This window comes from Zeugodacus cucurbitae, chromosome 2 (assembly GCF_028554725.1).
Source record: "Zeugodacus cucurbitae isolate PBARC_wt_2022May chromosome 2, idZeuCucr1.2, whole genome shotgun sequence".
Lineage (NCBI taxonomy): Eukaryota > Metazoa > Arthropoda > Insecta > Diptera > Tephritidae > Zeugodacus > Zeugodacus cucurbitae.
Window position 1 is genome coordinate 82,945,893 of NC_071667.1, and position 19,377 is coordinate 82,965,269.

At 36.6% G+C, this 19,377-nt stretch overlaps 3 protein-coding genes across 5 annotated transcripts; 1 reads left to right on the plus strand and 2 right to left on the minus strand.

Moving 5' to 3' along the window:
* The first annotated feature begins 289 nt into the window (after positions 1 to 289).
* On the plus strand, positions 290 to 14,744 carry LOC105219449 (atlastin). Of its 3 annotated transcripts, none has more exons than XM_011195586.3 (7): positions 290 to 523; positions 11,540 to 11,836; positions 11,902 to 12,681; positions 12,747 to 12,902; positions 12,965 to 13,245; positions 13,318 to 13,384; positions 13,460 to 14,744. In XM_011195586.3, the coding sequence occupies exons 2-7, from the start codon at positions 11,642 to 11,644 to the stop codon at positions 13,589 to 13,591; spliced, it is 1,611 nt and encodes a 536-aa protein (XP_011193888.1). In that variant the 5' UTR covers positions 290 to 523; positions 11,540 to 11,641; the 3' UTR covers positions 13,592 to 14,744. The 3 variants fall into 3 exon arrangements, with proteins under 3 accessions (XP_011193888.1, XP_011193906.1, XP_011193898.1); XM_011195604.3 differs by lacking the exon at positions 290 to 523 and adding an exon at positions 2,067 to 2,216; XM_011195596.3 differs by lacking the exon at positions 290 to 523 and adding an exon at positions 8,464 to 8,621.
* Positions 3,660 to 7,423, minus strand: LOC105219439 (putative inactive tyrosine-protein kinase Wsck). Its single transcript, XM_011195575.3, has 2 exons — positions 5,180 to 7,423; positions 3,660 to 5,110 (listed from the first exon to the last, which is right to left on the minus strand). Exons 1-2 carry the CDS (start codon positions 6,455 to 6,457, stop codon positions 3,806 to 3,808), a joined length of 2,583 nt encoding a protein of 860 aa, XP_011193877.1. The 5' UTR covers positions 6,458 to 7,423; the 3' UTR covers positions 3,660 to 3,805.
* A 759-nt stretch (positions 14,745 to 15,503) lies between the features above and the next one.
* LOC105219433 (metallothionein-2) lies at positions 15,504 to 16,112 on the minus strand. The gene is made up of 2 exons (XM_011195562.3): positions 15,783 to 16,112; positions 15,504 to 15,720 (listed from the first exon to the last, which is right to left on the minus strand). The coding sequence occupies exons 1-2, from the start codon at positions 15,805 to 15,807 to the stop codon at positions 15,566 to 15,568; spliced, it is 180 nt and encodes a 59-aa protein (XP_011193864.1). The 5' UTR covers positions 15,808 to 16,112; the 3' UTR covers positions 15,504 to 15,565.
* Positions 16,113 to 19,377: the final 3,265 nt, after the last annotated feature.

The window sequence follows — 19,377 nt, forward strand, 5'->3', positions numbered from 1 at the left end:
AACCATCAAATTGTAACTGCAGCTGAGTATGCAGGGTGACACCGATTAATAATTTTAAAACAACAACTTTCAATGGAAACTAATAAATAAAGCTACTAAACAGTTAACAAATTTTAATATTTATAAATTAAAATTTAAAAAAATTATATATTTTCTTACTGTTCAAACTGCTGTACAGAACATTTTCACTAATATATTTTCCATTCACACATGCTACATTTAACAATTTGACACATAAGTTTTCTAACACTGCAACCCTATATCAAAATTGACGTGTGTTTTAGAAAATCGTGTTATCTCGGTCTTCCGCACGATTTGTACGTAAGCATGCAACAAAAACAATAAAATTTTGTTGGAAAAGAGTGTCAATATCCAACAAATAGATTCAATTTGCCGTCATTTGAAGAAAATCAAAAAGTTTTGCGAGCAAATCCGTAAATTAATAAGGAGAATAAATTTTGCAAGCAAATTGAAGTGCAAATTATTGGAGTGCGTAAATCAGACAACGTCGCAATACCTATATGTAAGTGCAAACATGTATATCAAAAAGAAAGAAGTAACAACCCACATAAATATGTATAAGTTTTCGTGGTCAAGTGAATATTAAGTGTACCTATCCAGGAACCTACTTCAAAATATTACCTAGGATCTTTATTGAGTGGATAGTAATTATATGTGATTTTGCATTTATCTAACAAATACCGATTAATGATTAAACATGAACAAGGATAAAGTAGGACGAACAGCAAGCAGAGGCCAAAAAAGATAACAAAACAAAAAAAAATAGAAATTGAGATGCTGCAACTTCCATAATTATAGCATTCATTCTTAGCATGTGAATTATTTAGGCAGGGGAGGTCATGTGTTGAAAGGAGTGAGTTGATTACCTTCAAAGGGGTCGAGTATATTCTGCTTGAATATCAAAATTTCGATACATATAAGTATGTGAATATTGAGGCAGGTTTTTAACTGTTGATCTATTTCCTAATTAAGATGGTGTATTACATTTACCTTATTTATAAAGTAGACTAAACTATTTTGCAAGCATGCTGCAGAAGTATTTTTATCAGAAATTAAACTGTTTTAACATTTACTGATAAGAGTACCATGCTGGTAAAATGTTTTTTTTTTTGTTCTGTGTTTTGTGTTTTATATTTAAATTGACGTGTCACTTGAGCGCAAAGTGACCATCAAAGAGATGTTTAAACATTTTAAATTTTTATTTTGAAAACCCGCACTTTATTATGGAAACTGGTTTTGGGTGAACAAAGTCATTTGAAGTCGTATTATATACAGTGTAAATTGATAACAATATTAACTATAAAGATGCAGTTAACAGTATAATATTGAGACTACTTAGCAACTAGCTTATCGATAACTTAATATGTGCATATGCAATATTATTTATAACTTTAGTAGATTATATTTGTATACAATTTGTAAGTGTAAAAGTCTCACTGTACAAGCAAATTGTTAGATATGGTTTGTTACCTTGTTGTAAAAAAGATTGATCCAAATAGTGAATTCACAACTCAATTAGAAAGAGTGAATAATGTGCGAGCCACTCTTATTTTCTATTATTATTATGTGTATGATTTTTACTTTTTTGACTACCAAACGCATACATACAAATGCATCATTTTTTAATATATTATATACAATCTCATTATAATTGTTAATCAACTTTCTAGTGCCAAAAATATTCTTTCGATCGGTGCTTATCTAAAATGTTTGTATGTCTCATTGCATATACACAATATATATACAATTAAAATTTGCAAATTTAACCATTGCGGATACGTAATTGACGAATAACCTTTGCACCTGTTCACCGAAAGTATAAGACCCGATAGAACGATTTTATCTGCTGATTATGGCATCGGGGTAAAAATGTGTAGCTATGTGTGCATTTCGTTTGCTGCCAATCATACACAACGCTCAGACAATGTTTTCTCTCTCGCTGAGCATTTTTAAATTTTCAATAAAAATTTATGATATAGTATACGTAAAAAGATTGCGTATGAATATACGCAAATATTTCCTTCCTGCTAGCTATGGTCCACCTTATTATGCCGGTCACTTGGCAGTCCATTGGCGATCGTCGCTTCATTTAAAACGACCATCAGTTCAATTAGTGAACGATGTGAAATAAAAATAAAAGTGCTGAGTTGTTTATTCTAAAGTGAATTGTGTTTAATGCTTTTAAATTTCGCACGGTGAGCTAATACATCGCTGGCATTTGTATTCACAAATTCGTATTTTAAATGCTGCGTGTATATGAGCCAGTCGTTTATAATTATATATTCGCTAATAACACACACTTTCACATATTGTATCATAAATTTGCAGTTAAATACGCATACATTTAAGTAAATGTTTTGAGTTGATCGCTTGAATTTTATTTATATGACTATTTCATGTTTGATTGATACTTCTTCATTTATATGCGTTTCATATGAAAATAATAATAAGTGTTATGGTGAAAAAGTGCATAATTTTAAAAATATAATATTTAATGAAAAAAAGTTCATGTGCTGTATATTGCTAAGAAAAAGAATGCAAAGTACCTTTATATTGTGTGTAATGTGATAATATAATTCAGAAAAATTTGTGTTGTGCCAATACCGTGTATGTTTTGTTTATGCAACTGTAAATATTTTGATTTTCGCTCTATGAATGTAATATGATCTGTTTATTTTTCAAAATCTGCCTAGAAAACTATAAATTTTGTAAACGCTTCTTTTCCAAAATGCAATTATGAATATAATGAGATAATAACAAAATTTAATTCATACTTCAAAAAATTTTTAATATGCAATTACGTAAGTTTATTGTATAATTTATAATGCAGCGGTATGTTGCACAGCCTTTACAATAAACAATGGTAATATTCATGTATGTACAACAAAATTATTTCTAAATTTAGTTTGCATTTTGCAGAAGAACTGCAATGTACGTGTGTTTACAAGCCTTTGGTGTTTCAATTTTCAATATTCTATGAATGTTTACTGAAATTTACATATTTATCTATGAATGTGCATAAACACGTATGTGCAAATATGCATGTGGAAATGTTTTGAAAAAATTACAAAGTTTAATTAAATTTAGAAATAACACATGCCACTTTATTGATTTGGAAATCTATTTATTCAACCTATAATTTAATTAATTTTTTTGAAAGCCGCCGCTTTGTGGTGGTATTCATTTTAATAAAATATTTTGAAAGAAATTTCTCAAGCCACCACCACTAAAGTTTATTGTAGCTGTGTGCTTGCATATCTGACCAACTGATAAAACAATATTTTTGTCTAGTATCTTCAAGAAAGTATATTTTGTTAAACACATTTTGTACAAATATTGTTGCTACATTTCAAAAATATATATTTGGGTATTTTTTTAGTGATAATCAAAGCTTTTCCTTGTCTGCAGGGATATTTGGCTTTAAACTAAAATAAATAGCTACAAATGGTAAAACTTGCTTACTGTAAACAGTTGTAGGTGCATTTTAATTTTAATGGGCTAAAAATATTAAAATCAATCAATAATACTACAAAATAAACATAAACATACATACATACATACATATGTAAATTAAAATTATTATTTTTTAATTACACAGAACTAGGATTTGAGATTTTAATTTTTGTTGTCAACAAAACTGTCACAGCCAAAAGTGGCGGTTGGATATGTCAAAACATGTTGAACTAAATAAACAGTTTTAATCATTAAATTTGCTTTTCTCAACAACCACATTTGACTGGCTACTTTTTACTCCTCCATAAGCACTTGCAGGAATCACATGTTGCTAGTTCAGCATTTCCAGCATTGGCATGTAGTATGGCAGCGTGTCGAGCACATTATTGCCGGGCAGCTCCGGCACCCGATCGAAGCATAACGCGTGTCGCGGCGACGTCATCAGCTGACGCACATTATAGGCGATCTCATCGAAATCGATACGTTCACTTGGCTCTAGCTGCCAGCAGTTGAGCAACAGTTGATAAAAGTCCTGAAAAACGAATGACGGTTGTGCAGGTCGCGAACCGCTCTTGATGGCGTCAAGCAGTTGTTGTGTGTTGGTGATATTGGCATATAATGTGCCGCCCAGCGTACAGCACTCCCAAGCGACGCAAGCAAACGACCACACGTCCGATTTGACGGAGTAGTGTTGATAGCGTAGCGCTTCCGGTGCCAACCAGCGCGTTATGTCGATTTTTTTCTCGTTTTGCACGTAAGGTATTGGACCGAATACCGATACCTTCAATTTGGCATCCGCCGTTACGAAAATATTATGTGAACACAGCTGTTTGTGCACCACTTTGCAGCTGCTAAGGTACTCGAGCGCGCTGGCTATCTCGTAGATCCATTGTAGCACCAACTCCTCGGAGAGTGCGGTAATCCGTTGCATGGGCGCCGTATTAGGCACGCGTCTACTCTCAATGAGGCGCCGTTTCAAACTCACCGTTTGATGCTCGAACACCAAGTAAAACCAATCGGTGCTGGACGAAATGCCATAGAAGTCGAGCAAATGCTCGTGGCGCTGCAGCTTCGACAGATTGCGGAAATCGCGCAGCAAATGTGCCTGCTCTTTGCCCTGCAGATCGTCCAAAGCAAGCACATGCAACTGACAGTCGGCGCTCGCTTCCGGCAATGCGGCGGAGATGAATTTACCAGTGATTACCTCACCATAACGTCCATCAGCAAAGATGTCGTTGACGTTCATTCGCAGCGCATTGCGGGGCAAACGCTTGCTGGGTTCTAAGGCCGAGATGAGCACATCAAGCTGCTGGCGGAAATTCTCAGCGGGCAGCAACTCATCCTCCACAACGAACCCATTGTTCTCGCGCTCAATAATTGGCTGTTGCATGGTCATCTCATGCGCATTGCGATTGAGACCACCGCGCGCCTGGCAGGTCTTGTAGCGCAGATAGAAATACGTGAACACGCTGAGCACCAAACAGATTGCAAAAACAATGCAAGTCACGGTCAAAGCAATAATGGAAGCGCGGCCCGTATCGAAGGTGGCGTATTGAAAATTATCCAATGTAAGCGAGTGTTGATCGTGTGAACCACGGGTATACAGGGTCTTTGTTACACCATTGAATGTGCTAATCTAATGAATTTGAGAATAAATTTTAATATTAATGCGACACTTTCGTGAGTAAACCAAGCTTCAACTTACCACACCCAGACTGATGTGTATATCGGCACCGCTCGTATTTAATGGCACATTCATATAAGGTCCATAACGCCTGCCATCGCCCACGATAAATTGTCGCGTTCTATTATCATCCGGTCCGTTATAATCCAGCTGTGCAGTTATGTAATACGGCAGTCCATCTTCCTGCGCCTTTTGCCAACTACCCAGCAGTTCAGTGTCGAAAGGTTGACTCAGCGCGGCATCCATGCGTTCCACAATAACCAACACTTTGGACAGCGGTCCATTATCATTGTGCAACGGCGGGATTTCTATGGTTATGGCGGTATCTGTAGTGCGGATCACACGTGGCTGCGGCGGCGCGGGACCCGGTACACCCACTTCTGTGATGGCAAGTAACGAATCGTTGCCACATACCAACTGTGCGCACAATGCCTCAACGGTGATGTTGTACTCGGTGGCCGGATGTAGGTCAGTAATTTCGAAGCTTGTCTCAATGCCCTGCACGATGAATTCCGGTTGCGGAAAGAAGGGCAGTGTTGAGTACGTGCGCAGTACATGTGTACGTATGCGGAAATTCGTAATATCTTGCACGGGCTTAATTGTGGCCGCCTCATCGCCAGCCACGAACACTTTGCTAGGGGACAAGTGCGAGTCCCAAACTATTGTTATGGTGTACTCCGTTACGTTGTCCACACGTAAATTGCGCGGCGCCGTTTTTGTGGCCCATTTTGTTGAATAATAACTGTGCACCCCGACGCCACCACAATACTGTGATTTGTCAGCTAAGCAGCGTGTGTTGCACAGCTTGTCATCCTGGCGATCCTTCGCGATGACATTGTTTATGCAGAAACAACGCTCCGCCGATAAAATAGCATAACTGTAGCTCTGATGCTCGCATATTTCGACACATGTCTGCGGCGTCTTCGAGTAAATGGACTCCTTGAGAAGATCAGTGCGCGCCGTGTAACAACCGACGTAGAAAAATGTTGACTCACCTGCGATGGGCACGATCTGCAGCTCGGTGTGTTCGGTGTTTTGTGCGTTAGCCAATATTAGGAGTGTAGCGAAATACAACAAAAGCGTTTGCAACAAGCCACGGCCAGAACGTCGCGTAAACAAGTGTGTTGAACTGTTGGTATTAGTGCTGCTGTCGCTGCTGCTACTACCGCCGCCGCTGTCATAGCGACTTCGCCAGGTGTGACTCCACGCTTTACCTGGGCGGTGGCCGTTATTGTAGGTATTCTTTCGCCGTTGCGTGTGCACCGTTCGTTCAAGTGTTTGAAAAGTCTTTGCTGCCATTCTGAATGCTGCTGCTGTAGCCACTGTTGCTGGAATCCGACTAATTAAATGCTCCGTCCGCGCTTGGCGTTCAGGGTGCCACCCTCATTCAATGCGACCTTTATTTACTCTTATCAAATTCGATTATCTGCATCTGCTTTGTTGGCGCACTAATTAATGCTCGTTTCTTTTACTACTTTTATTAGACTTCTGAATTATGTTTTGAATTTTCACCAACGTCAGTTTCCTCTTTTATATTTTACTATTGAAAATCGCATACGGTAGAATTGACGTGCATTCTGCGACCAGCGTTCTGCTTCATTGTCCAGCGATTATGCGATCCAACCAGCGCCAGCAACCAGTAGCGTTCCATTTAAGCACACGGCCAGTAAACGAATTGACTAAGCGGCGCTCACTTGTTTACTCACTTATTTCGTCCCACAAACGAACGTACGACGTCACACGCAGCGACAAAGGCGAATTGAAAAGCAAAAACTGCGCTTAACTCACTGCTTTGTGATCGAACGTTGTCTGACGGTGACTATGACTGGTGGCAGCTATCGTTGTTACCTTCATATACGCTGTTCATGCATCCGCGCCAGACACTAACGCACATGTACGGAAAAGAGATCGATGTTGAGCACAACACCACCACCTAGCGATCGGGGTTAACATGTTTTCTTCGCTTCTTTTGTTTTCTCCCATTCATTTGTACATTCCACCATTCGTTGCTGTATTGGAAACTGTTTTGTGTGTTACCTGTTTTTACTTTAGCCCGGCTTAAAGGCATTCGGGCCATTGATGACTAATGCTGCAACCTCACTGCACGGTTCACAGCTGAGAGCGGAGAGAAATATGAGTATGGAAAATTTTCGCTGAGAACAGTTGTTTTGAATACAAAACAAAACTTGTAAGAAAATACACAAAACTCGATTTTGAATGTCGAAGCATTTTGGAACCTTCTTCCAATATACCACACTTCAACTAACATGTTTTGAAAACAAAACTTGCTGCTCATAGCCGAGTCACTGAGCTCGCTTAATAGATTCTTATACGCCTTACTAATAATGAAGACCTTTTCTAAAAATTAACGTTTCTGAATTGGTCATCATAAATTATTATGGAAATAATTTAATTGAAGACAATCACCATATGTCGGTGGCAGTTTAAGGTTAAGACCTCAGGCAATATTGAAGGAATTGGTTGTCCATCTCTGCCAAATATATAAATATGTAGCAAGAAGGTAGAGAGTTAGACAAAGCTTGACTTAATTTTAATTGAAGAGAATCAGCTCAACAAGAAAGTGACTTGACTCGCGTTTAAAGATACAAATAGAAAAAAGGGTATACTCAGATTTGTGTCAAATATGGACTAGAAAATAGCAGTACTCTTTACTTTTGGCCTTTTTCTTTGCGTGTTGAAGCTTCAGCTTAGACTATCTCTCTCTAAAATACAGATTTCAGTTCTGAACATTAAACTTTTCGGACTAAAATCTAAAGACCTCAAAAAACTTATTCATCTACCGTTAGATACATTTATGAAGTTTATATTACATTTAACTGATTAAGTTACCCCAAAATTATGTTTCCAGTCTCAGTCCAAGTTGTTGTCATCACTTGTTAATGAAACATCCAACCTTCAGGTGGGACCATAACTCATTCAAGACACACATATAAACAAAACGAAGATTCCCCAGCCGAACAGTAACAATAATTATTCCAATCGAACAAAGCACCGATGTAAACGTGCTATAGACAGATATATAGCACATATGTACGTAGATATGTATTTACATATGTGCATCAGCGCTGCGAGCAGGTTCTGGTTGATATATTCATTCTTGCTCATATTTCCCAATCTCAGCGCTGACATTGTGTGAGATCACTAGAAAGTGGCGAGTGCGCAAGTTTTTCTGCTTTTGAATACGATGAATAACGCTCACAACGAGCACAGCGCAGCGCCGGAGAAGCCACAACATGCTCACCGTACACATCATTTGATTGTCGCGAGTGGCACCGAATCTCGCCGCGATGTCAAATGAACTACACTAATCTGAGTTGTCTGAGTTGAGGCGCATAGAGCAGTGTCCATGCTGTTGAGTAGCGTTTTGACTGCGTGCGGTGACGGTTAATTAATTCAATTAAATTGTCGTTTTGTCCAAAAAACCAACAAAAAAAAACAGCTGGTAAATACTTATTAGTGATAACTAGAACGCCACGAGTAAATAATTCTCCATAAACTTACTGAAAAACAACAACAACAACATTGTTGTTTGTCGTAGTTGTTGTGTGACAAATGTGGACTGCTTACTACACAGTTTACAAATATTGTTGACGTAGTTAATTTTTGTTGTTGTTGTTATTATTATTATTGCTATAGTGTATGATTTTGTTGTTGTTGCCTGTGTGTTGGCAGATTTTAGTTTCGATAATTTCCAATTATCTATGCATTTACATAGTGTCTATCTGTATCTAGCGGCTAGAAAGTTTTGGAATCTGCTTTGTGTACCGTTATTTCTTATAAAACGTGCGCTGCTGGTGAGCTGCTGATATCGCTTCGAATTTCCAATAACAAGCGCGATTTTTTGTATTATTTTTCGCATTGCTTATGACATTGAAAAAGTGTGCACTCGTGAAGTTCAAAGTTTTGAAGTCCAAGTAAGGTGACTTCATGGTGATGAAAATACGTGAATGCAAGCAATAATATAAAAAAGAAAATAAATAAAATCGTAATGACCAGTTTTGAATAACAGTTTGATTATAATATTTGTAGCGCAAATGTAAATAAACAATGAAATATAATAAATAATAATTTTTATTTTAACTTTCTTATTTTTCATATTTTTTTTTCTTTGTGATGTGTTTATTCAGCACTAATTACTGTATTTATATTAAAAAGAGTAATTTTTGAAAAAAAAAATTATTATTATTTTTTTTAATTTGAATACGGTAATTAGAGCTGAATAAAATAATCGGAAAGATATTAAATTAAAAGAAAACATTTTTTTTATTTTATTCAAAACAATGTATCAAATGCGCAGCAATATTGAATGTTTTTTATGTACATTTTTCATGTACATATGTACATTGAATGCCAATATCTGATTTGATTGTCTCATTTCAAGTGTTCGCTTAATACATTTTCTCCCAATATATTATAGATACATGTATTTCTGTCCGCTTCACTATTCCCAGTGTAGACGTCATCAGTTAAGGTGATTTTTATTAAAATATATTGTGTTTCGAAAGCACAGAGAGCGCGACTTGTTGCTCAATTAATTGATGTCGAATGCCAAAGGTCTGATCACCATTTACAGGCAAAACTGTTCCCAATCAAATTGTATAAATATTGTTGTCTTAACAGTGCCTTCTGTAGACAACAACAATTTGTGAGTTTTTATTTGATCAATTTTTGTTTTTTTTTTTAATATTTTTGTTGATTTTTTTATTTTTATTATGTTATTATGTGATTTCTTATTGCTTTGGTTTGGCACGAAATGAGTACTTAAATCATCTCATTATAAAAGTTGTTGTATTGTGTGCGATGATTAATCTTGAGAAGTATGCCGCAAGCATTAACCCGTTGAGCTCAATTGCCACATACATATCTACTTGTAACTAGAAGACTGTAAAAGTGCATATCACATTTGTATGCATGTCTGTCTGTCTATCTACGGCGAGACCTGAACAGGTGCATGACTGCTTACAGATTAGGCATAGTTGCATGTATCAATACCTGTATACTCAGACACACACACACACACACATAAGCGTTTACCTGTCAATGACTTGTACTTTAAATAAACCTTTAACTTTTGAGAGTATTTCTAGTGAAAATTCCAATTTGAGTTGCTGTGCTTTTGCCCAGCTAGTCGCTGACCGCGTATGCCCGCATAGCAAGCACGCTCATGACAGCAGCGGTCTTTGTCGACAGCAGCAACGACTACGACAACGGCCGCCGCCGATGACGAATGCAGGCTACCTAAAAATTTATTTTCGGATTCTAATAATTTGCGAAAAAAATGAAAAATGTACACTATTCCTTCCGAGCTAGCTAGTCCTCTACATTGCGTTGAAATTATGCTTTCATTTCAACTCAATTTGTATTTTGTTGTTGGCTTTCTTATTCATTATTTTCGTTTTTTTTGGCACCTTCACATGGTTTTTTGGCTTTTTTCGGCGATTTTGTTGGCATGTACATAATGCTTGCCAAGAATTCGTCGTCTCTGTTGAGATTTTGCTTGGCAGCTGCCATTATATTTACATACATACCTACTATATTGCAGCAATATTAATCTTCATGTTTTTATTTGCTCAAAATTCTTTTCGAAAAAAAATTACTAAAATTCCATTTTAATCCTGCTTTGCGCTGCTTCCGATTTCGAAAGTCCCTTTATTAGTTATTAAATAAAGGTATTAATGTGCTCATACGGTTTTCGCGAGCTTTAATTTGTAGTTCTGTAGCTTCGTAAGGAAGCTTAGACCCAAAAAAGTCAACTGTGAAGGAAAAGTGACATCACTCTCTTTCGAGGCAAATAGAAACGATTTCGGACGCGTCTGACTTCCGACAAGCACTGAATGTCATTACCAGAAAATGAGTTTTAACATTCTTTCACCATCACCACCTTACTTAACTTCCTCCCGGTGAATGGCGGACTTGGAAGTCAAATCACCACCGAGCTCGAGTTGTCAGAGTGACCCTCGCCCAGCTTTGTTTTAGATATTGTATTGATAATGTGTAGATTAAACTCCTACTTATCCTCCCCCAGGGAACCCCCAACTTACCCTGCATATGTCTTGCTTGCAAAGAGTCCCCGCATGACATTAACCACCTCTTTACATGCCCAATTAAGCTAAACCATCTAACTTTTTCCATTGATCCGACCCTGTCGAAACACCTCGTTTCTTGGACGATCCGTTAGATGACTACGATGACAATAGATGTATGCTTGTCGGTTTAGGCAGTTTCAGATAACTATTATAACAACAAGTAGTCGGAAAATATTAATAAAGTTATAAGAAAATATAAGAAACTTCTTCCTTCAATGATCCTTTCATCAATTTGACTCAGAGTACTAAACTCTCTCACTGTCTTTCGTTTCAGCGTAATCCAAGGTGAAATAATTGCAGAAACGAGGCACACAACCAAATTTGTGGAGCTGTCACTGTAGTCCGTATAGCAGGTGCACCACATACAGCCGTTAGCATGCCTGGAACGGCAATCCAGATAATAAACACATCGGAGGAGCACACTTTTGTGCTAAACGAAGATGCTTTGAGCGAAGTGTTGATGCGCGATGAGGTGAAAGATCGTTTCGTCTGCGTCGTGTCGGTGGCTGGGGCGTTTCGCAAAGGCAAAAGTTTTCTGCTTGACTTTTTCCTGCGCTATCTATACTCCAAGGTAAGGCCAAGACCACTCTTTTGTATTTAAAATATTAACTTCGACTCTCGCCTTTCTCTCTGTAGTATGTGCGCCATGATGTGGTAACCGATTGGATTGGTGATGAGAACGAACCGCTGACAGGTTTTTCGTGGCGCGGCGGTTCCGAACGTGATACCACCGGCATACTAATGTGGTCCGAGATATTCCTGCACGATTACCCGAACGGCGACAAGGTGGCCATCATTCTACTCGACACACAGGGTGCATTCGACAGTCAGAGCACGGTGCGCGATTGTGCAACCGTTTTTGCGCTCAGCACAATGCTCTCGTCCGTGCAGATATATAATTTGTCACAAAACATACAGGAGGACGATCTGCAGCATTTGCAATTGTTCACAGAATACGGTCGCTTAGCATTGGCCGATACAGGCAAGAAGCCGTTTCAACGCTTACAGTTTCTGGTGCGCGATTGGAGTTTTCCATACGAAGCTGAGTATGGCGCTCTAGGTGGCGACAGAATACTCAAGCGCCGCCTAGAAGTGTCAGACAAACAGCACCCGGAACTGCAGTCGTTGCGACGACACATTGCATCCTGTTTCATGGAGGTGGCATGTTTCTTGATGCCACATCCCGGCCTAAGTGTGGCGACCAATCCCAAATTCGACGGCCGTCTCAAGGATATAACACCCGAATTCAAACAGAGTCTACGCACATTTGTACCGATGCTGCTGTCGCCGGACAATTTGGTATATAAGGAGATCAGTGGCCAACGGGTGCGTGCACGTGACCTCATACAGTACTTCCAGTCATACATGAGCATCTACAAGGGCAATGAGTTGCCCGAGCCGAAGAGTATGCTTGTCGTAAGTAGCCGACGCTTTTTGTATAAGCATAAGCATTGTTGAAATATGATGAAATTACTTTGCAGGCCACCGCCGAAGCTAATCATTTGACAGCCGTTGCCGCAGCGAAGGAGCTTTACAATCAGCAAATGGAGGAGGTATGTGGCGGTACTAAACCGTACTTAAGCACGGCACATTTGGAAGCCGAACACTTCCGCATCAAAGATCAGGCGTTATTCCAAGTAAGCAGAAAAGCCACGAACGCTTCTAGTGTTCCCACTAATTTCTTGCTTCATTTTTGCAGTTCGCATCGAAACGAAAAATGGGCGGCGAGGAGTTCTCCGAGAAATTCCGACAGCAATTGGATGTGGATCTGGAAGACTCCTATGTCAACTACAAAGCGCACAATGAGAGTAAAAATATTTTCAAGGCTGCACGTACGCCGGCCGTATACTTTGCCTGTGCAGTTATTTGTTACGTACTAAGCGGAATATTCGGCCTGGTCGGTCTCTACACATTTGCCAACTTCTGTAATCTAGTAATGGGTATTGCCCTGTTGACATTGGCGCTGTGGGCGTATATTAGGTGAGCGAACGCCATTACTTGTCTAAAGCGCGCAGTCGTAATGATTTCGAAATTGCAATTTTCCGCTTACAGGTACAGCGGTGAGATGGGTGACTTCGGTGTGAAATTGGATGAGTTTGCGACGTTTATGTGGGAAAACGTAAGTACACACACCTACTGCTACGCTGCACTGAAATGATTTTAATGTTTATTTTCACAATTTACTTTGTTGCAGTTTATGAAACCCATTTACCAGGGTTGCATGGAGAAGGGCATACAACATGTGGCCACGCATGCGGCCGAAGCGGCGGTCGGTGGTGGACGCACAGCAACGTCGGCAATGAACGGCAAAGTGAAGAAGTCATGAGAATACGCCCAACGACCACTTCAGCAACAGCAACAACAGCAACAGCTACAACAAAATAAACAACCAAATTCTAAAGGGAAAACAGCAGCAACGAAAACCAACAACAATAACAATGTGGCTCAACAGAAAGTTACAACAAGAGCGTCCATATACAGTGGTGGCGACATGGCCGGCAAAACTATGCTCATGCAAATATGGTCCCGCATAATGGGTGCGACAACGAGTGCGCAAATGAATTTTGCTCAAACCGCCAATGCAGCAGCAGCAGAACGCCAATACGCCAACGGCGCCACAACCCCAAATGGTGATGCCAATAGCAGCAGCAGCAGCAGTACGGCCAATATAAGTAATGCGGCTAGCAATCGTAAAAAGCGAAGAGCCAAAAAGTGAACGTAATGTATAGAAACAAAAAAAAAATGAAAAACAAAAACAACAAAAGAACTCGCCCAACACCCGTAAAAACTATTGTTTAGCTAAAAAGAAAATGCGTATTTTGGCGCATTCGTTAATAAATATTATATACTTGCGTATAGTCTTGTTGTGCAACTCCACGTATGGAAAACATTATTAAAATTACTTTAATACATATTGCATAGTCTACTTTACGGCGCGCGTAGCAGTTTGATTTCATTACGGAGTTCCACGATTAGACCACATACCACATACTTGTCCAGCATTTACCACTACTCGCTAACCACTAAACTAACTAACTAATATTGTCCATTAGCAACACTGCTAAGCGAAACATTGGCCCCACTGGGCCATTGTTGTTATTGTACGCGTACATACAAGTTTTGTTTTCTTTCTTTTTTGTTATAATTACTCCGTTGATTGTACTGTTTTCAATGCTGCCTTGCAAAGCAAAATGAATAAAACTTGATAATTTGCCAAAAAAAAAATAATAAAAAAATCATGACAAAGCTCTGTACCATTGTAATAAATTGTAAGCTTTAGCATGAGTTTGGTTAACAAGAAAACAACAAACACTACAAGTAGTTATAAACAAATTCTGTCTGAATATCGTTTCTACTCAACTGTCCAAAAGAAAATGCGGTGTGTTTTATGCATGTAATTGAAGCAATGTTGCGGCTGTTGATGAAAGTCAGCCTTACCTTTATTCCCGTTACAACAAAAACAAAAAAAAAAACAAAAACAAGTCGTAAATAAAATATAATTATCTTAGTAGAAATATAAAATACGAAAAGTGATGTGTCATTTGTGCATGAAAAGAATTTATAGAAGTTTCGCACCGATTTTATTGTAATTTTTTTCGTTTATCCACCTATCTGCATATTTATGTAAAATTAATAATATTAATTATAATAATTAATCTGTTAATAACTAAAAATACTATTAATTTTACGTATACGCACCGTTTCTTTTATACGATTTTTGTCTTCTATAACTCTCTAAGAATTACTTGGTTAAGGTATTGAATGCAATGAATATACTATATACGAAATACAAAATACAACAATTGGAATTTTTAATTTTTGAAATTAAAAAAAAATGAAAAATAAAGTGAATAAAACGTTGAAGAAGACATGACTTTTCATATATGTACTCTCAATATCGTAAGGGCACTGTCGAGAGCGGTTTCGTTGGTGTGTGGGCACAATATGAGATGGCAACTGTTGTACAATATATTGAAGCTGGGAGAATTTTCCACAAATCTCTCTGACTTCTATATCATAGCTTCTAGTGGAGAACATTTCAGAAGAGCCATATTTGTAGATTGACTAATCGACAATAACAATAAATTATTCGTACCGATTAATAGTAGTGAGGATTTGCTTGTTCTCATTTCAGAAAAAAAAGGTTTGCCTTCTCCAATTTTCATGTGACTTCATGACAAGTGCCTCCCCCTTTCAAAAACCAAGTTACATACAACTAATATACGAAAACAAGCAACTTTCAAAAACACAGTTTTAAGTATTTATTGGCATGTTCAAATACAGTTTCGAAATTAATTTTCTAATTCCCACACTTCTTTTCACCGCCGCCTCCACTGCAGCAGGATTTTGGTGGTGCTCCTTCAGTCTTTCCAGCGTTACCGGCATGGCAATTGCACTTGTTATCCTTAGAGCATTTGCATTGTTCATCACATTTCTCTGGTGTGCACTTGCATTCTGAAAATCATAAGAAGTTGTCAGCTTAAAATATGTGTGGCTGAAGAATTCCTCCTAATTACCTTTTTCACATCCTTTGCACGGCATCTTGGTTTTGGTACTGAATAGTTTTGCTCGTAGCCGCCTTGTTTGTCTTTTACTGTTATTTACTGCGCATGTCGATATTTTAGTTTTGAACGACTAATTTCGACTGTATTGAAGGTAATCGATTGCTGGAAACGCACATCATTGTGTGCTCTGATTTCAAAACTCGAAACGGTCTCCTACAATTTGCTAAGTTGTTTACTTATGCCGACTAAATGTCGGGTTTGCCTTTTTCTAGGGTTGTAACTTAGAATAGTTTTTTTTTTATGAAGACTGCAGAGTAGATAATTTGTTTATAAGTCAGTTCCAAAACTAATTGCGATTTTAGAACTCTGTCGCAGAAATGGGGCTTTCTCGAAAACCCCAACTTATTAATCTTATATTATTCTACTGACAATAAAAAATGTTTTATGACAACTTAAATGTTCTTCGTGATTAGCTTTATAGTTACCAAAAGTCTACGCGCGTTTCTTTTTTCCCCAAATTAGCACCGATTCGAAACACCAACCTGTGAAGACATTTGACATTTTCCGAAAATTGGCGAATAGGTTAGGTTGAAAGGTGGATCCTTCTGTTTAGGGCGCAGCGGATCCCACTTGGGGATAGAATTGGTGGTCCTTTGTGATACCAACAAAAAACACTCCTAACTATAGATCAAAGGCGATCCTTACCTATTGACAAATCGCTTTGAAACTTTTACAATTTCTTGAGATACTCTATCAATACCAGCCAGTTCGCTGGATTCGCCGAAAGTATGCCTACCGAGATGCCTTAGACTGGCAAAGCTGGACATTGTAGGAGAAAACGCGTATATGAGTCCACCTCACCTTCCTTTGACAATTTGCACTTGACAAAATCCTTGCAGAGGCAAAGCAATTCAAAGAACCTCTTGCACTCTAACCCGGCCAGAAGGATATTGCGACCGTACAGGTGCTGGTTAATGTTCAGCGTTTATCGAGCGCCTGCGAGATTTGGATGTCCAACGCTCGTACGCATGTGGACCACGGACTACCCATTTGATTCCAGACCGATGAGAATGTGGCTAGGACACCCTCTCTTGTGACTTTGTAGTTTCCGGCAATCCCGCCATGACCAAGAACCCAATTGAATCGACTATCGAAGTAGCTTGAATCGAGTACTAAATAAGTCAAACACTCCTTTACTAGCTTTGAACGGCATCGAACTTGAAGTCAGTATTGCCGCTCTGTTGTTGGAGAGAAGGCACACCTCTTTGAAGGAGGGACTAATTCCAGTTTTCTGTTCTTTATACGTTTTCAATTACCGTTAATTCGTGTGTAATTAAAAATGCGCACCGTTAACTTTTTTTTTGTCTCATATTACTTTAATAATCATTATAATTATAAGTTTATGTGAATAAACTTATGTACATGTATGCATGTATGTATGTATTTATGTATTGTATACAATATTATGTAATTATGTATTAAGTGTGTGATTTTTTTTTGTTTTTTAGTTCAATTATTACTGTGCCATTGAATTCATACAATTTGATTATTGATCCACTTTCATTATTCGTTTCATTAATTACATGTATGTATGTATGTACTTGTGTTTCATTGAGTTGACGAATTTGCTGCTAAATTATACAAATCTTCGTGTAGTTATCAAATACTATGAAACGGTACTCATCGATTTGTTGTAATTTGTTATATAATTCGTTATTACAATTAATTAAGTTAGCCTATACTAGTACGACAACAGCCGAGGGGGGACACACGCAACTCATCAATTCGTGCACACGCCGCGACGCAACTACATATGAAAAACTGCACACAAACTAAATATTTTTAGTAAATCCGATTTGCTACTTCACTTCACTTTACTTTTTTACTACACCTTCAACTCATCGAACGCATTGCTTACCATACATCTATATATGTATGTTTGTAGGTATGTATGTATTGTTTGTACATACAGTTGTGTATATTTGCATGTATAATTGTTAATTCCTTCTCTCTATTTAATATAACATCAAGTGTTTTTTTATGTCCGTTAGATTTTCAACTCTCGAATTCAAAGCATAATTTTTGCACACTTTGTGTTTTTAAAAAAAGTTTGCAATAATTGATTATATATGCTATATAGAAAGTTCAAAAAACTTTTTATAAAATTAAAAAAAAAATAAAACAATAAAAAAAATATATATATTTAATAAAATAAAAAAATTTAATAAGATTAAAAAAAAAATATTTAATAAGAATAAAAAAAAAAATATTTAATAAAATAAAAAAAAATATTAATAAAATTCAATTTAAAATAAATAAATAAAATTAAAAAATAAATAAAATGAATACAATAAATTAATTTTTTTAATAAATTAAAAGAAAAATTTAAATAAAAAAACTTAAAAAAATACACACATAATTAATGAAAAAAAATTTAATAAAATTAAAAAAATATTTATTAAAAGAAAAAAAAAATTAAAAAAAAAAACAATATTTAATAAAATAAAAAAATTTAATAGAAAATTATTTATTAAAATAAAAAAAACAAAAATTAAGAAGATTCAAATAAAAAAAATAATAAAATTAAAAAAAAATTAAACAAAAAAAAATATTTAATAAAAAAAATATTAAAAAATTAAATAAAATTAATACAATAAAAAAATAATTTTAATACATTAAAAAAATTAAAAATACACACATAATTAATTACGTATATATTTATTGTGCCAAAAACAAAAAACATTAACGCTTCATCTCAACTATGTTAATTGGGAACTGACACTTTTTTGTTGTTGTTTTAATTTGTGAAAAATTTTTTTTAAATTAAAAATATGATTCCTTAGAAAAAGCATGCTTAAACAGAACTCTTATGCGCTCATCTTCAAATCATTTGGCTGTCTTCAAAATCGCCGGTAAAAATGTTCAGTGGTACTCTTACTCCACTTTCACGCACATATACTTCAATTCATATAATATAGTTAATTTAGAGGCAGAATATATGTCACATTAACAAAACTTTACATTTACATTAAAAATATTTAATAAAGCCAACATATCAAAAACAGTTTGTATTTATGAGTAAACCGATTATAGACATTTTCTCCAATATATATAATAGAGAGAGAAAAAAAGAGTATGCATAAAGAAAGTAAAATTATTTGAGCAGACATTCATTCACAAAAACTTCATATTACCGTTATAGCGCACGGTTTAAAAAGTATGACAATATTTGAAGTGTCTTCTCAAATCAATTGATCAACAAACTCAAAATTTCATTAAACTCTAAACAATTTTCTTAAACTGTTGCAATTATTATTTAAAAACTGCTTAACAATATCTCATGCGCTTCTGTCTGAAAACACTATACACCTATGCATGTGTGTGTTAATGCCTGTAGGCATTTATTTTACATTATATATTATATATAAAATAACCAAATATATATTCAATATAGGTGCAGCCGTGTTTTTTACTCGCCTTTTGCGTTTATATGCGTATTTTCTTCAGTTGTTGTTGCTTCTAATCAAATATGCAATATATAATTTTTGGAATAAATTTTGTTTTTGTTATATTTATTTTGCTTTCTCTTAAGTATGCTTTGCTGTTG